General features: G+C 43.3%; 1 protein-coding gene across 2 annotated transcripts in view; it reads right to left on the bottom strand.

The window, feature by feature from the left end:
* The window catches only part of STPG1 (sperm tail PG-rich repeat containing 1), a 117897-nt gene that overhangs the window by 98159 nt on the left and 4858 nt on the right, over positions 1 to 14880 (bottom strand). For both annotated transcript variants that reach the window (XM_073615481.1, XM_073615482.1), the window contains exon 2: positions 9471 to 9554. In XM_073615481.1, coding sequence (XP_073471582.1) covers positions 9471 to 9554 — 84 coding nt within the window. The remainder of the gene's footprint in view (positions 1 to 9470; positions 9555 to 14880) is intronic.

Genomic DNA, 14880 nt, shown 5'->3' with positions numbered 1-14880 from the left:
CTTGCACAGTATGCAATTGAACTACTAGCCTGTCCTGCATTCAGCATTGTTTCGGAACACACATTCAGTGCTGCTGGAGGCTTTGTAACCGATCACAGGGTGCGTCTGTCCACTGACTCGGTCGATCGACTGACCTTCATAAAAATGAATCAGTCTTGGATCACCACCAGCTACCAAGATCCCTTTAAGACTGCCTATGCTGATGCTGAGTGATTATCCTCTTCCTCCTCCATGATCATGCTGATAGCTTGTAAGAACATTTTTGGTACTGGGCGCCGCCACCAGTGACTAAGGCCCAATTTTTCAGCCCCTGTTTAACAGGGACATGTAATTACAATTTTTGATGCAATATTTTGCAGGAGGGTACACTGCTGCGCTCAACTAGAGTATCTGTGAGGGGTTGCAGTGTTGTGGCACCAGCACCAGTGCCTAAGGGCCAATTTTTTAGCCCCTGTTTAACAGGGGCGTGTAATTACAATCTTTGATGCAATACTTTGCAGCAGGGCTCGTTCCTGCGCTCCAACTAGAGTATCTGTGAGGGGTTGCAGTGTTGTGGCACCAGCACCAGTGCCTAAGGCCCAATTTTCAGCCCCTATTTAACAGGGCCGTGTAATTACAATTTTTGATGCAATACTTTGCAGCAGGGCTCGTTCCTGCGCTCCAACTAGAGTATCTGTGAGGGGTTGCAGTGTTGTGGCACCAGCACCAGTGCCTAAGGCCCAATTTTTCAGCCCTTGTTTAACAGGGGCGTGTTATTACAATTTTTGATGCAATACTTTGCAGCAGGGCTCGTTCCTGCGCTCCAAATAGATTATCTGTGAGGGGTTGCAGTGTTGTGGCACCAGCACCAGTGCCCAAGGCCCAATTTTTCTGCCCCTGTTCAACAGGGACAAGTAATTACAATTCTTGATCTAATATTTCACGGCAGGGCCCGTTCTAGCGCCCACCAAGAGTAACTGTGAGGACTTACAGTGTTGTGGCACCAGCACAACCACCACCAAAGGCCCAATTTTTCTGCCCCTGTTCAACAGGTGCATGTAATTACAATTCTTGATCTAATATTTCACAGTAGGGCCCGTTTCTGCACCCACCAGGAGTAACTGTGAGGACTTACAGTGTTGTGGCACCAGCACCACCACCACCAAAGGCCAAATTTTTCTGCCCCTGTTAAACAGGTACATGTAATTACAATTCTTGACTTAATATTTCACATCAGGGCCCGTTCCAGCACCCACCAAGAGTAACTATGAGGACTTACAGTGTTGTGGCACCAGCACCACCACCATCACCAAAGGCCCAATTTTTCTGCCCCTGTTCAACAGGGGCATGTAATTACAATTCTTGATCTAATATTTCACAGCAGGGCCCTGTAAGGGCTTACAGTGTTTTGGCAACACCGACACCTAAGGCCTAAATTTCTGCAGAGTATATAGGGCAGGCCCCTACTTTCAAACATCCAACTTACAAACGACTCCTACTTGCAAACGGAAGGAGACAACAGGAAGTGAGATGAAATTTACCCCTAGGCAGGGCTGGACTGGGACAAAAATTTGGCCCTGGACTTCATCATGGCCGGCCCACTTTAATTTTGAATGTACCCAACAGCATCCCCCTTACATCAGAGAGTCCCCATCAGAAGTCCCCTTCACATCAGAAGTCCCCTTCACATCAGGGTGTTCTCCCTCTCCTCCCCTTCCCACATGTACTTACCGTTTTGAAGGCAGCTTCTCATTCCTCTCTCCAGTCATGTGATAACAAGTGATAAGGGGAGAGAGGAAGGAAAGTCTGCTGTTGGTCTATCTCCCCCTGCAGGCTGAAGGGAGCATAACACCTAATGCTCTCTCCAGCAAGTGACGGAAGCTGCTCCTCCTGACAGGATTGAAATCACTCGCTGTCAGTGAGGAGCGGCTCCAGGACCGCACCTGACTGGCCCACTGAGCCATCGGCCCACCGGGAAACTCCCGGTAGTCCCGATGGCCAGTCCATGCCTGCCCCTAGGAAGGGAAATTCTCTCCTGTAAGAGTTAATATGGGAAAAATGTTTCTCCTTTCCACTGATGCTTTATCACCAATCCTTGTTTCAGTAAAAACCCCAAGTTTTCTAAAAACATTTGTCATTGGGACAGAAAGTGAGGCGAAATCTTCTGAAGAGGAGCACAGACAGCAAAACAAATGTCACAGGGGTGATAACCCTTCCCTATGTTTTACAAAAAGCTTAAAATAGATTTTTTGGCTGGAGCTAAACACGTAAAAATGTACCAGTTCAAAATTAAAAACAGATTCTACTTAACAACAAACCTACAGTCCCTGTCTTGTTTGCACAGCCTGTATACTGCTGTTCACAGTATATAGGGCCTGGTGGCCCCATGCCTTTCCTTTTTTTAATTTGGATGTGGGGTTCCCCTTAATATCCATACAAGACCCAAAGGGCCTGGTAATGGACTGGGGGGTACCCATGCTGTTTGTCTCACTGATTTTCATCCATATTGCCAGGACCCGACATTACATTAAAGCCGCAAGCAGTTTTAAATGACTTTTATTCCTTTAAAAATGTCATTTTGTGCAGGGACTGTTCTAAGCACGGGAAACACGCGCCACTTTACAGGCATACTATAGACACCCCCCAGGTACTATATTTAAAGAAATATTTCACTTTTTTTTTTTTACTTTAAGCATCATTATAATCACTTCTCCCGAAAAAACGTCCATTTTAAAACTTTTTTTTGCATTGATACATGTCCCCTGGGGCAGGACCTGGGTCCCCAAACCCTTTTTAGGACAATACCATGCAAATTAGCCTTTAAAATTAGCACTTTTGATTTCGAACGTTCAAGTCCCATAGACGTCAATGGGGTTCTAACGTTCTTGCGAATTTCGCAGGTTCTGGTGCGAACCGAACCAGGGGGTGTTCGGCTCATCCCTACTTGCCAACTATCCCAGTTCAAATTCCCTTGTCCCTTGAAGATTTAGTCCCGTGCTGTGTCCCGATATCTCAGTGTGAAGTGCTGGTACTAATGCTGCCCAGCTCTGCCCTATTGTTGTGTACAGATGACTCCCCTGCAGACCCTGTGTTTACAAGTAAATAACCGGCATTCATATGTAAATAGCAGCAACATTCATAAGTAAATAGCTGCGGCCGGCAGCACTGATATGTAAATAAAGGCGGCATTCATATGTATATCATGCCCCCCCCCCCCCCCCCCCGCAGTGAGGAGATGTGCTGTAACCTCTAGCAACCAATTAACAAGCAGAAATCATTTGCTGTAACCTCTAGCATCTAATCAGTGAGCCATAATGTGTGCTGTAACCTCTAGCAACTAATCAGTAAGCAGTAATTATATGCTGTAACCACTGGCAACCAATCGCAATTGCTGCCTGATCTGATACAGTAAACTGATTTTAAGTCTAGCTGCTATTTATTGTATGTCTTAGAGCAGGTGGAGAGTGAAATTGCATTGGGGGGGCAAGAAAATGTTTGCCTAGGGTCCAATCAATATTAAAGATGGCCCTGACTACAATCAGAAAATCTGCTCAGTCCTTCTGCTGCCTTCCTTCATGTGTCAGTTGCTCAGAATCTGGCCTATATTTTTGCAGGCTTGGTTTCAGGGTATCCATACCCATTATAATTCAGCCTGCATTCATACCTGAGAGTATAAGCAGAGCATATTCCCAATGATTTTGATGTTCTCTTTTGGGGCGTATTACAGGTATTTTACAAGATTTGTGCAAGTGATTGCACGTGTCTCAACCTTCAGGCATTTTTGTATAGATATAAAATAAGCATTATAAATACCTTTTTTCCCTTTTTTTTATAAGTGATAACATTTCCTCTGTCCTCAGCTGCATAAGAGCTGGGGGGGGCAACACACTGAGCTCCCCAGTGAATGGCTGTGCAGCGGCGGCGTGTCAAGTCTGATCATTGGAGGAAAGGACATGGAATTTCCAGCATAGCTAGAGAACTGACCATGGTATGCTCTCCTGCTTAGTGTGGTCAGTATTTAATAGGAAAGCAGAGGGACTGGCAGGAACACCAGGGATTTCACATAAAGGAAGCAATACAAAAAGAACAGGATACTTTCTCATACAATTATATGGTACAGCAGACACATATTAGTGGACCGTAGACCCGTAGACCCCCATAACCACCGGCTACGGTTGTGAGGATGAGGCCCTTGTCCCTATCAACATCCCCCATCCCCCTTTGCCCAGAAGCACCCACCCCCCCATGTTGAGGGCATGTGGCCTGGTATGGTTCAGGAGGGGGGGCACTCATTCGTTCCCCCTCTTTCCTGACCTGCTGGGCTGCATGCCTGGATAAGGGTCTGGTACATATTTTGGGGGGCCCATGCCATTTTTATAAAAAATTTTGGCATAGGGTTCCCCTCCAAATCCATACCAGACCAGACCTTTTTAACGGGCACTTTTTCTTTTTATTGTTCGACTGTCAGCGGAGAACCCCATTGGCAGCTGATGACTCATCGGTTGTTAAGGACGCTGCGGTCAGCTTCCCGGCCCCACTCCTTAAAGCTTACACTGTGCCTGATTGGGCAAAGCTTTGTCCAATCAGGGCGCAGAATGCACTGTGCGGCGCTCAGTGCATTGCAGGATGTTCGTCAGGGTGAACACCCTGCAAATTCGGGTGTTCGGCGAACGGCCTATTCCTAGTATTTAGTAAGAGGCATGGTGAGTTTTTTGAAGTTGTAATTTTTTTTCATAATTTTTTGGAAAAGAAGAAGAATACATTTTAATATATATATATATATATATATATATATATATATATATATATATATATATATATATTTATTTTTACATACTGTCACAAGTGCAGTACAACATTATCATATAACTTGTGTGGCGGTGATAAGGGACACTGACTGGTGACAGTATGAAAAAAAAATACATTTCTTTTTTCGTTCGGGATGCCTTTTAATGGGATGCCATAAAGTTCATGTGTGTGTAAAGGCGGGTGTCCCAGTACTTTTGACAATATAGTGTATATAGCCCTGGGGCCAATTTACTAAGTATTGTCCTAACAGGCTACTTATTTAACATCCAGCTCCATTCATGTTTTTTTTCCAGTAAAGTAGAGTTGAGTTTTTAATCGCTGGTGAGATTTACCCTCAACTCATGTCTTTCAACATATTTTTGCATTTTTATTTTGATATTAATTAATTATTTTCAGGTATGTAAATCATAATATAATTTTCGCTTATTGCACCTCTGCAATTTGTGATCTGTTGATAAGTTGGTCAGAAAACAAAACTTATTCGAGAAATGACCCATGCATACATTTCTGCTTTGTCATACTAGGCAGGCTGTAGGAACAGTAGATGGAGAGCAAGGGTAGTAGAAGAAAGGTTGAATTCAAATACTTATCTTTCCCTGCAGGGTATTTTGCTACTCTAAAATGTTCTGTTTAGCTGATCTTGATAATAAATCATAATGTCACATTCTTGTCAATGTAAACATTCTGATACTTTTTCTTTGGTTTTTAACATAGGGTAAAAATAGTTCCAACCCTTCCCTCTAGTGCCCTCTAGTGACAAGTAGGAAATAATATAATATTGTGTATATAATATACTCTCTTTCTTTTGTAGTCATTTTTGCCAGAAGCATATGTTTAGAGGTGGAAATTGTGTCAAAGTGATTTACATTCCAGTTGTCAACCACTCCGAAAATGAATGGCATGAGACTATAAGCAGGTGGAATAAATAGTTACATGATATATATTACTGAAAGAGATCCTACTACCATTCACAACACATGTTAACATATCTATACAGAAATTGTAATAGTTCACATTCAAATAAAATTGCTGTTCAGCCTTTGCTCCATGAAAGCAGGAAGAGGCGACAAAGTGACATTGGGTAATTTTCCTGATTAGTGGACTGGAAGTCAAGTATGTGTTGGAAAATATTCCCGCCACCACTACCACTATACAACATATATTTTCTAGAGATTCTATAAGGTCCCTAAGCAAATGGAAATGGCACTCCCCTGCAATGGAAGAGGTAGTATACTCACTTTTTGGCGTTCAAAACTTCTGGGAGAGTTAGACACCTGCATGTCCGACCACATGCTGTGACTACAGCCTCTATTTGCTACAGGACACAGCAGTGATGTTGCGTTAGAACCACAGCACGTGGGGAGAACAAGCATCTGACACTCCCAGGAATGCCGAATGCCAGTGTCTTATGGAGATTGCATAACTAAAATGGAGGTTAGGTAGGGGACATGGACCACCAGAGAGGCGAGTTTACCACTTCTTCTAATGTGGGGAAGTGCTGTTTGCATTTGTTTAGGGCAGGGGTCTCAAAAGTTTCTAAGCAAAGGGCCAGTTTACTGTCCTTGAGGCTTTAGGGGGGCCGGACTAAGGCCTGTGGGAGTAGAAAATTCCCAATATCAGTGCCCCATCATTGGTTTTGATGGAAGAAATAGTGCCACATTTTTTTATATCAATGAGAAAAATAGTGTCCCATTGATGGTGTCAGTAGGGGGAATGATGCTCCAGCATTGGTGTCAGTTGGTGGAATCGTGCCCAAGGGCCAGATAAAGGCAAGCAAAGGGCCACATCCGGCCCCCGGCCACAGTTTGGAGGCCACTGGTTTAGGGGCTTGACCTGGCCCCTTTAAGTTATTTTTACCAATTCTATAAGCCACTTTTAAAAACTTCAAAACTACACAATCCACTTATCAAGATTCCACCGTTTGTCTTGTCTCCTGTTTAGAGCTATCCCAGCAGGAGCCACTTAGTAATGAGGATTTGTAGAAAGAGACAGAAGCAAAGGTGCCTTAAGGTGCCTCTGCTTCTGTCTTTTTCTACATGTCCCTGGAGTGTGCTTCTACTTCATTGAGGAGGCTTTCCCTAAGCTGTGGACTGTCCATCTCCGTCCCAGCTTTGCACCAGTACCATCCTGTTGTTGGTAATGTGGATTCCCTGTTCTGCACCTCGATTCCAAGAACAACCTCAGCCCCTCTGACACACCTGCTTGAATAAGAGTTACTGTAGCACTTATAAGAACAGGAGTATAGATACCTTTAACTCAGCTGTGAATTAGTACCAGGAAATAGACACAAGGTTGTTTAGCGGTAAATGAACCCATTGTATTGATACGGGTTAGAATAAATTGTGGTTTGAGCATAAATTTACACACAGTAAGTAGGTTCAGACACAGTCCGCTAGAGATTATAATCACTAATGCCAAGGTAACTTAGAATAAAGTTCTATACCACTAGTCTGGGATTAACTCATGAATCAGCAAAGTCAGCAATAAACAGTGCATATAAGCATTAACTGCAATGTGAATAATAATACTATCTCTAGCCTAGGGTGCACCCTAGGAGAATGCTTAGGACATGATGCAATGTCCCCTGAGAGGTACCTCTTAGCATAAGCAATTGGTGAAGGTCTTTGTGAAGCAGCTATAAATGGCCGGTCTTTAGTCCTAACTCTTCAGCTGGCTAGTGTTGGGGCCCAGTTGTATCATTGGTACACAAGGGAATAGTCCCAGTCAAGCCTGCAGGCAGTAATACGGCTACTAGATGGCTGTATGGTCAGTTCCTAAAGGGCTTAGTCTCTCTAGCACCAGATAGTATATCCCCACAGCAACAGTTTACCATCCGGTCACATACAGAAAGGCACCTAGGTGACTCTGGCTGTTGGCACATCTGGACTCCAGATCCTCAAGCAACCAATATTCAGCAGTGGTGGTGCACATGGAACAGCAATGTGCACTCTCCGGACTCCCTCATGGCAAGAGGAAGCTGTTCTGTACAGCTTGAGAAGATGCAGCTCTTTTCCCTCCTGGCAATCTCACTCTGAGAAATGCAGTTCAAAAGCTCTTGATTACAGTAGAGTCTCTCTCCTCTGTACTACAGTTCCCACAGTGCAGTGCTGCCTGACTCAGTCTATTGAACTGTTCTTGCTCAGCAGCTCCCTGCTCACCTGAACCAGAACTAAATGTCTATAATGGAAATCAGCATTCTATAAAGTCTGCAGGGGCCAGATCAGGGGAGTATGGTGGATGACTGACAACAGGTACGCTACGCTGAGCCAAAAATTGGTTCACATGGATTGCACAGTGCGTAGGCGCATTATCGTGCAGCCACATCCACTGTCCAGTCCTGCACAATTCAAAGGAACAAATTTCTTATGGATGATGCCATCGTTGTCAAAGAAGGAGATAGAGTCAGTCGCCTATCTTGTGCCAGCATTTGTCGCACTCGCTCGAACATGTCTGAGGTTCTGCTTGTCAACAGCCGACCCGAACGTGGCTCATCCTCAGTTGTTTCCTTCCCGTCACAAAAGCGTTTGAACCAGTCAACACATTTTCTGCTCACGGCTTCAATCACGTATACTTGCACCAACATTTCATGCGTCCCCATCACCATTTACCCGAATTTGTAGCAGAACTTTATGTTTACTCGTTTCTCCATTGCACTGTGACCCTACCTCTCACACTAACTATGTTTGACTGCCCGCAACAGGTTTACCATGATGGTCACGTGAACTCCGCGCTAGGTGGTACTTCTCGACGTGTCTCTGGATAGCCATGTGCATGCGCACCTGGCCCATGTTGCCATTGAGATATTAGACCATTCATTTAACTTTTTAGACACACCATGTATATCATAGTTTGTAGACGCAATAAGTTTCACATAAACCAATTAATATATTCATATTGGAATTTTTTTTAACCAAAGATATGTAGCAGAGTACATTTTGGCCTACATTTATAAAGAAATTAGATTTTATTCGATATATTGTATAACAGAAAGTAGAAAATATTGTTTGTTTTTCAAAATTTACAATCTTTTTTCATTTATATCACAAAAATAAAAAAGACAGTGGTGATCAAATACCCCCAAAAGAGAACTCTTATGCCACGTACAGATGATCGGACATTCCGACAACAAAATCTTAGATTTATTTCCGACAGATGTTGGCTCAAACTTGTCTTGCATACACACGGTCGCACAAATGTTGTCAGAAATGCCGAACATCAAGAACACGGTGACGTACAACACATACGACGAGCCGAGAAAAATTAAGTTCAATAGCCAGTGCGGCGCTTCTGCTTGATTCCACGCATGCGTGGAATTTTGTGCGTTGGAATTGTGTACAAACGATCAGAATTCACGACAACGGATTTTGTTGTTGGAAAATTGGAGAACCAGCTCTCAAATTTTGTTTGTCGAAAATTCCGACAAAAAATGTCCCATGGAGCCTACATGGTCGGAATTTCCGACAACAAGCTCACATCGAACATTTGTTGTCGGAAATACGTGGCATTATTTGTGTGAAAAAAAATATTAAAATGTCATTTTTGTACAGTGTTGTATGACCACGCAATTGCCTGTTAAAAGAGGAACAGTGCTGAATAACAAAAAATGTGTCATGAAGGGTGTAAAACCTTCCAGGGGTCAAGCGGCTAAAGGAGGATTAAAAATTATTTGTTTATCATGTTACCTTTCTGCAAGTGTTCTGCCCATAGGTGGTTTTTCTTCTTTGTGCTCCTCTTTCTTTGAGTTCTTAGACAGGATGACATCATGCCTGTGCAAAAAAGTTACAATCCATTAAAATACAGGTGTACTTAAAGTTTCACATTTCATCAGTGTGTAATTGTTTTGCAAGCTTTCCTAAAGCATCTCTGTCACTATATATATATATATATATATATATATATATATATATATATATATATATAAAACTTTAAATCAGCATCGCAAGTCAAGAAAAGGCTAGAGCCCTGTTCACAGTTAACGATTTGGAATCGCAGGCAGAATCAGCCCGATTCTGCTCCACGATTCCAAATCATGCTAAAATTGCATCAAAACATGCAATGTACGTTTGGGTGCTATTCATCCTTAGTGGCACCTCAAACACGGTGCAATATCTGCACAATTGTCGCTTGACAAAACGCACAAGAGTCACTGCAAAACGCGTGTGTAAAAGTGAATGGGCTTCCCTATGCGTGAAATGCGGAAGAGCGCGTGGATTGCTAAAAAAAACGCAAGTAGGGACACGCAAAATGTGAATAGCACCTTAGCTCTACAGGCGATCAAAGACTGGCGGTGTGGGACAGGTAAGCTTTAATTATCTTCTTTACATTTTTCATCAAGTGACAGTAAGTTTAAATTATATCCTGTCCGTGAATAGCAGGTGCCTCAAGGTCTCTGCACACATATTCAGTACCTTTGTAGAGCACCAGTGAAGTTTGAAATCCTGGAGTAAAGAAATTTTGACCAGCACCACTCCTTCCCCACACTTGTGGCTTAGTAAAGCTACCCTACCCATCACATACTGTATGTTGCCCAAACTGTATATCCAGGTGGCAGGATGCGGTGGGACTACACAGTAAATTATAATCAAGGTAAATTATAACCATGCAAGCTCTGTTTGTATTTTTCTTTATAGTGTATCTAAGAAGTTCAGGTTACTTCAGAGGCCCTACAAGAATACGAGAATAGGAGTGTGGCAGTGGCAGTGGGAGTTGCCTGGTGCTGCCCACCCAACCCTCTACACAGAATAGTTTTTTAAACCCTCCCTGCTGTAGCCATTTAACAGGTGGGGGGTGGATTTCCTGATTACATGACCACTGTGATTGGCTGTCACATTGGCCAAAAGAACCTTCCTGCGCACTCTCAGCACAGAAACCCAAGCTCCCATGGACACATATGTGTGGTGTGTGGGTGTTTTAAGGTCCACCCTCCTTGCCACCGTACATTTTTTTTTACAGTGAACTGAAACTGCTGTTTATAAGTTCCGGAGGTTCTAAAAAGCAAACACATAAGAGACCTGGTAACAGTTTAGCAGCCTTTTTCAGCCAGGGTTCCTTGGAACTCTGGGGTTGCTTCAGAGGTTGTTTGGAGTTCCTTGAGCAATGAACAAATTCTGCCTTTTAGATAAGAATCCACAGATACCAATGTTGTTTTTAGCTATCTGCAAGAGAGGAATTCTTCCCACTGACCACAAATGTAGGGAACATTCTTCCGAGTGACCAGCACACGAATGTACTGTGAGCTGTACCTATAGTCAGGGCTTTTTTTCTCGGAGAATAGGTGCAGGAACTCCCCCCGTCTGAGTCACGCCTTGTCTCTGCCCCCTACCCACCTCTGACCACCGTCTCTTGCTTCCACCCCCTACCCACCTACTAGTACTGCCCCTTTTAGAGAATACAGAACCAAGTATAATTTTGTGGTGTTAAATCATTTGTATAGAACATGTTCATTATAAAAAGAAAAGCAGTAAAATAGATCCCCTGCATCCAGCAACAATAGAATCCCAGCAATAGATCCCCACACAATAGACTCCCCCAGCAACAATGGACTTCACCTCAACAACAATAGATTCCCTGCAGCAACAGTGAACTACCCACAACAAAATATCACACCCAGTAACAAAATATCAACCCAAGCAACATTAGACCCCCCCAGCAGCAACAACAGATCTCCCAGCAGCCAGTATCAATAGGTCCTCCAGCAGCCAGTATAAAAATAGACCTCTCCCTCTACAGTAGATCCCTTCCAGCAACATAAGACCCCCACCAGCAACAATAGATTCCTCATCATCAACAATAGACCCTCAAACAAAATCAGATCCCCACCAGTGACAATAGATCCCTCAGCTGCCAACATCAATAGACCCTCCAGCACACCCCACACCCCATGCTATTACATACATTCAGTGCTGGAGGTGCCGGAACTGCATTCCCCCGCGTTTCCGCTCAAAAAAAGCCCTGCCTATAGTAATTATTAGATAGATTTCCCGAAGACCAGAAACTTATTTCAGACTTATTTCCTCTGTGTTAAAAAGGTTGAATAAGGCTGGTTTATAGGCTGATAAGTGTAGAACTACCCCCATAGGAGTTGCTGAAGTCAAGGTTCCCCACTGCTGCACAACCAGTCACTCAGCATTTCTTTCTTTCATCTGGACACAGAAATCAGTCTTTGGCTTGTTTTTGTAGTTTTATTAGGGGATGATAACTTGGATAGGGTAAGGGGTTATGGGATGCCCAGTATGACAACAATAATTCAGGGACACTTCTTCCCTATTTACAGACTACTCTTCTTCTTCCTTCCACCTGCACAAACTTGGTTCCTCTTTGTACAACTTCTGCTGGTTCACTCCTGAGGGAACTAGCAGTATATTGTCAGCAACAGCCCATTATAAGCAGGAACTCTCAGTCCATTAGCAAAGTAACACATAAGGAGTGAACAGCACATTACATTACCTTCTGCTTTCCTTTGGCCACTGATCCCAGTTCCACTGCTTGGAGAAGTTGCTAGCCCACCTGGCTGTCTTCCTGTTCGTCATCCTGACTGACATGCACATGGAGACTCCCCTGGGCAAAGTTTGATGAAGACTTGGCACACCACTGTCTTCAAGAGAGCACTACTACAGCTGGCAGTCTCTACCATTGTCTGTCCCCCCGGTAAGGGGTACCTCAAGGGCTACCGACAGCTTCCCTCAGCACTGCTTCTCCATCTTCCACCCGACTCCCCTGCTGGCATGGCTCACGTCTAGTAAGGGCTCCTTGACAGGCCCCCAACCTGGGGATTGGCTAAAGGCCCCTAAATATTCGAGGTAACTCCTCTTAGCTTCCACCCACTATTTTCTAGAACTTTCTCAACCATTCTAGAAATGGGGTGGCACCAGAGAGCTGCCAGGATAAGTCAGCAAGCCCTGGCCTCTAATAACCTTAACCCAGATTTAGTGGGTTTATCCCTGGGCCAGACTATAGTTTGCCTACTCTCATTTCTAGTAGCACACAGTAGAGGGTGCTATATAAGAAAATGGTACATGCTGTGACTGTATAAAGGGAAAACTTACAAATGCCTGCAGTAAAAAAAGGATTTGATACAGACATATACAAAAAATTCTGAAGTGCACTTAGCGAATAAGTACAGGTGTCAAGAGATACTTCCAGGATATAGGAGAAGTGATACTATCCAGACACAACTTCTTTTTTCTTAAAGGATAAGTTTACCTTTCGTAACATGTATTATGTTACACCCTTATTTAGGGTGTAACATGTTACGAACTGCCCCCGCACATCCCCTATTCCCTGACAGCTAGAGGGGATCCACAAGGTTGTGAGCGCTGTGGTAGTTCATTCGCTCTTCCTGTCAGAATGTATTGGTTTCCTCGTACGAGGTACAAGGAAGCCAATACACTGACATATCTGCAGGAGACCTGCATGGCACCAGCAAATCGCTGATCACTGGTGCAATGCTTTCCAGGCTCCTACAACAAAAAAATAATAAATGCACATTTGTTTGCCTGCAAAAAAAATTGCATTTAATATTTCTTGTGAAAAAGGTGAACTTTTCCTTTAATTATTACTATTATTATAATACATACTTTACATAGCACAGTTTGTGCAGCACTTTATGAGGAGTGAGGAAGACAATGATTACAATAAAATTCAATATAAAAGGGTTAGGATGACCCTGCTAATGAGAACTTACATTTATAGTGTCATTATGACTTTCTCCAATCATGGCTCTGAGAGTTCTCTGTGCCCTGATTGGCCAAAGCCTTCATTGCTTCAGCCAGTCAGAGCTTAGGAAGCACTGTGAGGTGCACAATGCTCAGTCCCAACCGTTCACCCAACAATATTAAACATGAGCTCTGGTGCTAGAATTATTGCTCTCAATCTGACATTTGCAGCGATATCGCACATGTGTGGTGTAACCACCCTTTATGTGCACGGGAACTACATGTACATTTGCATTTGTGCATGTGCATGAGAGGAAAGGGATGCTTTACATTTTTTCTAAAAAAAAATATATTATTTCTTTTATTTACATTTTTTACACTTTATTCTTTTTCCTTTATTTCTATCAATGTGGCAGTGACAGGTACTCTTTATTGAGAGATCAGAGGTCTATAAGAGCCTTGGTCCCACCTCTGCCCTCCAAAGCATCTGATCAAACAGGAATCGGCTTAATCAGATGCTTGTCTGGCTGGTAACAGCCAGTAAACACACAACTGAAACTGAAAGTGGCAAAATCCTCATTACATTTTTCACAGAGGAGGGGGAGGAATAAATGTTCCTTCTTCTCCTTTGCGCTCAGCATAAAATTGGACAGCTATAGAGCCACTTGGATCACTTTCACCTGAAAGCTGGTCACCAGCTATAAAATTTGATGCCAGGATCATGGCTGCAGCTGCATCCTAAGGGCATTGTGAAATAAATAAAAAGATGTTATACTTACTTGTTCTGTGCAACAATTTTGCATAGAGAGGCCCCTTACCACCTCTTCTGGAATCCCCCACCAGCACTGTCTGCTCCTTTCCTTCTTCATTTGCCCCCTTGGCAATCTGTGTGCCTCCTGATCCAGGCTGTGTGCATTCATAGACACACACTTTGCTGGATAGCCATGCCCCCTAGTCTCTCCTCACAGTAACTGACTGACAGCAGCAGGAGCCAATAGCTCCCACTGCTCTCAGAGTGTCCTGTGAGTAGAGGAAAAGAGAGCAGCAGTGCTGCAGCCGAGACAGCACTGAAGCATGAGAGAAGATCAGTGCTTTGGGGTTGGGGGGGGGGGACAGGTATTAGAAGTTTATTTTTTAAAGTATATATTTGCAGCACTTAAACCACTCAAAATTATAACTCAATAATCGCTCTCCACGGTAAAGAGGTTGTAAACCTCCCTTTGCAAGTTGTACCTAGAGGTAAAGGTTTAAAAATATTTGAAAAAACCTTGCGCCAACAATTAGAGTGAAAAAAATCTGAAATAAAAATGACTAGTAGAGCTGCTCCCCTTAAACTGTAGACATGCTAACTTTAGTAATATTGAACAGAAGTGAGGGGGCGCTAGTGATGTGAACACAATTGATTGAACAATAACATAAAATGCAATTAATTATTTTC

The sequence above is a fragment of the Aquarana catesbeiana genome, linkage group LG02 (genome assembly GCF_042186555.1).
Source record: "Aquarana catesbeiana isolate 2022-GZ linkage group LG02, ASM4218655v1, whole genome shotgun sequence".
Classification (NCBI taxonomy): Eukaryota; Metazoa; Chordata; class Amphibia; order Anura; family Ranidae; genus Aquarana; species Aquarana catesbeiana.
The sequence above is the reverse complement of the archived record's forward strand: the minus strand, read 5'-3'. Positions and strand labels throughout refer to the sequence as shown.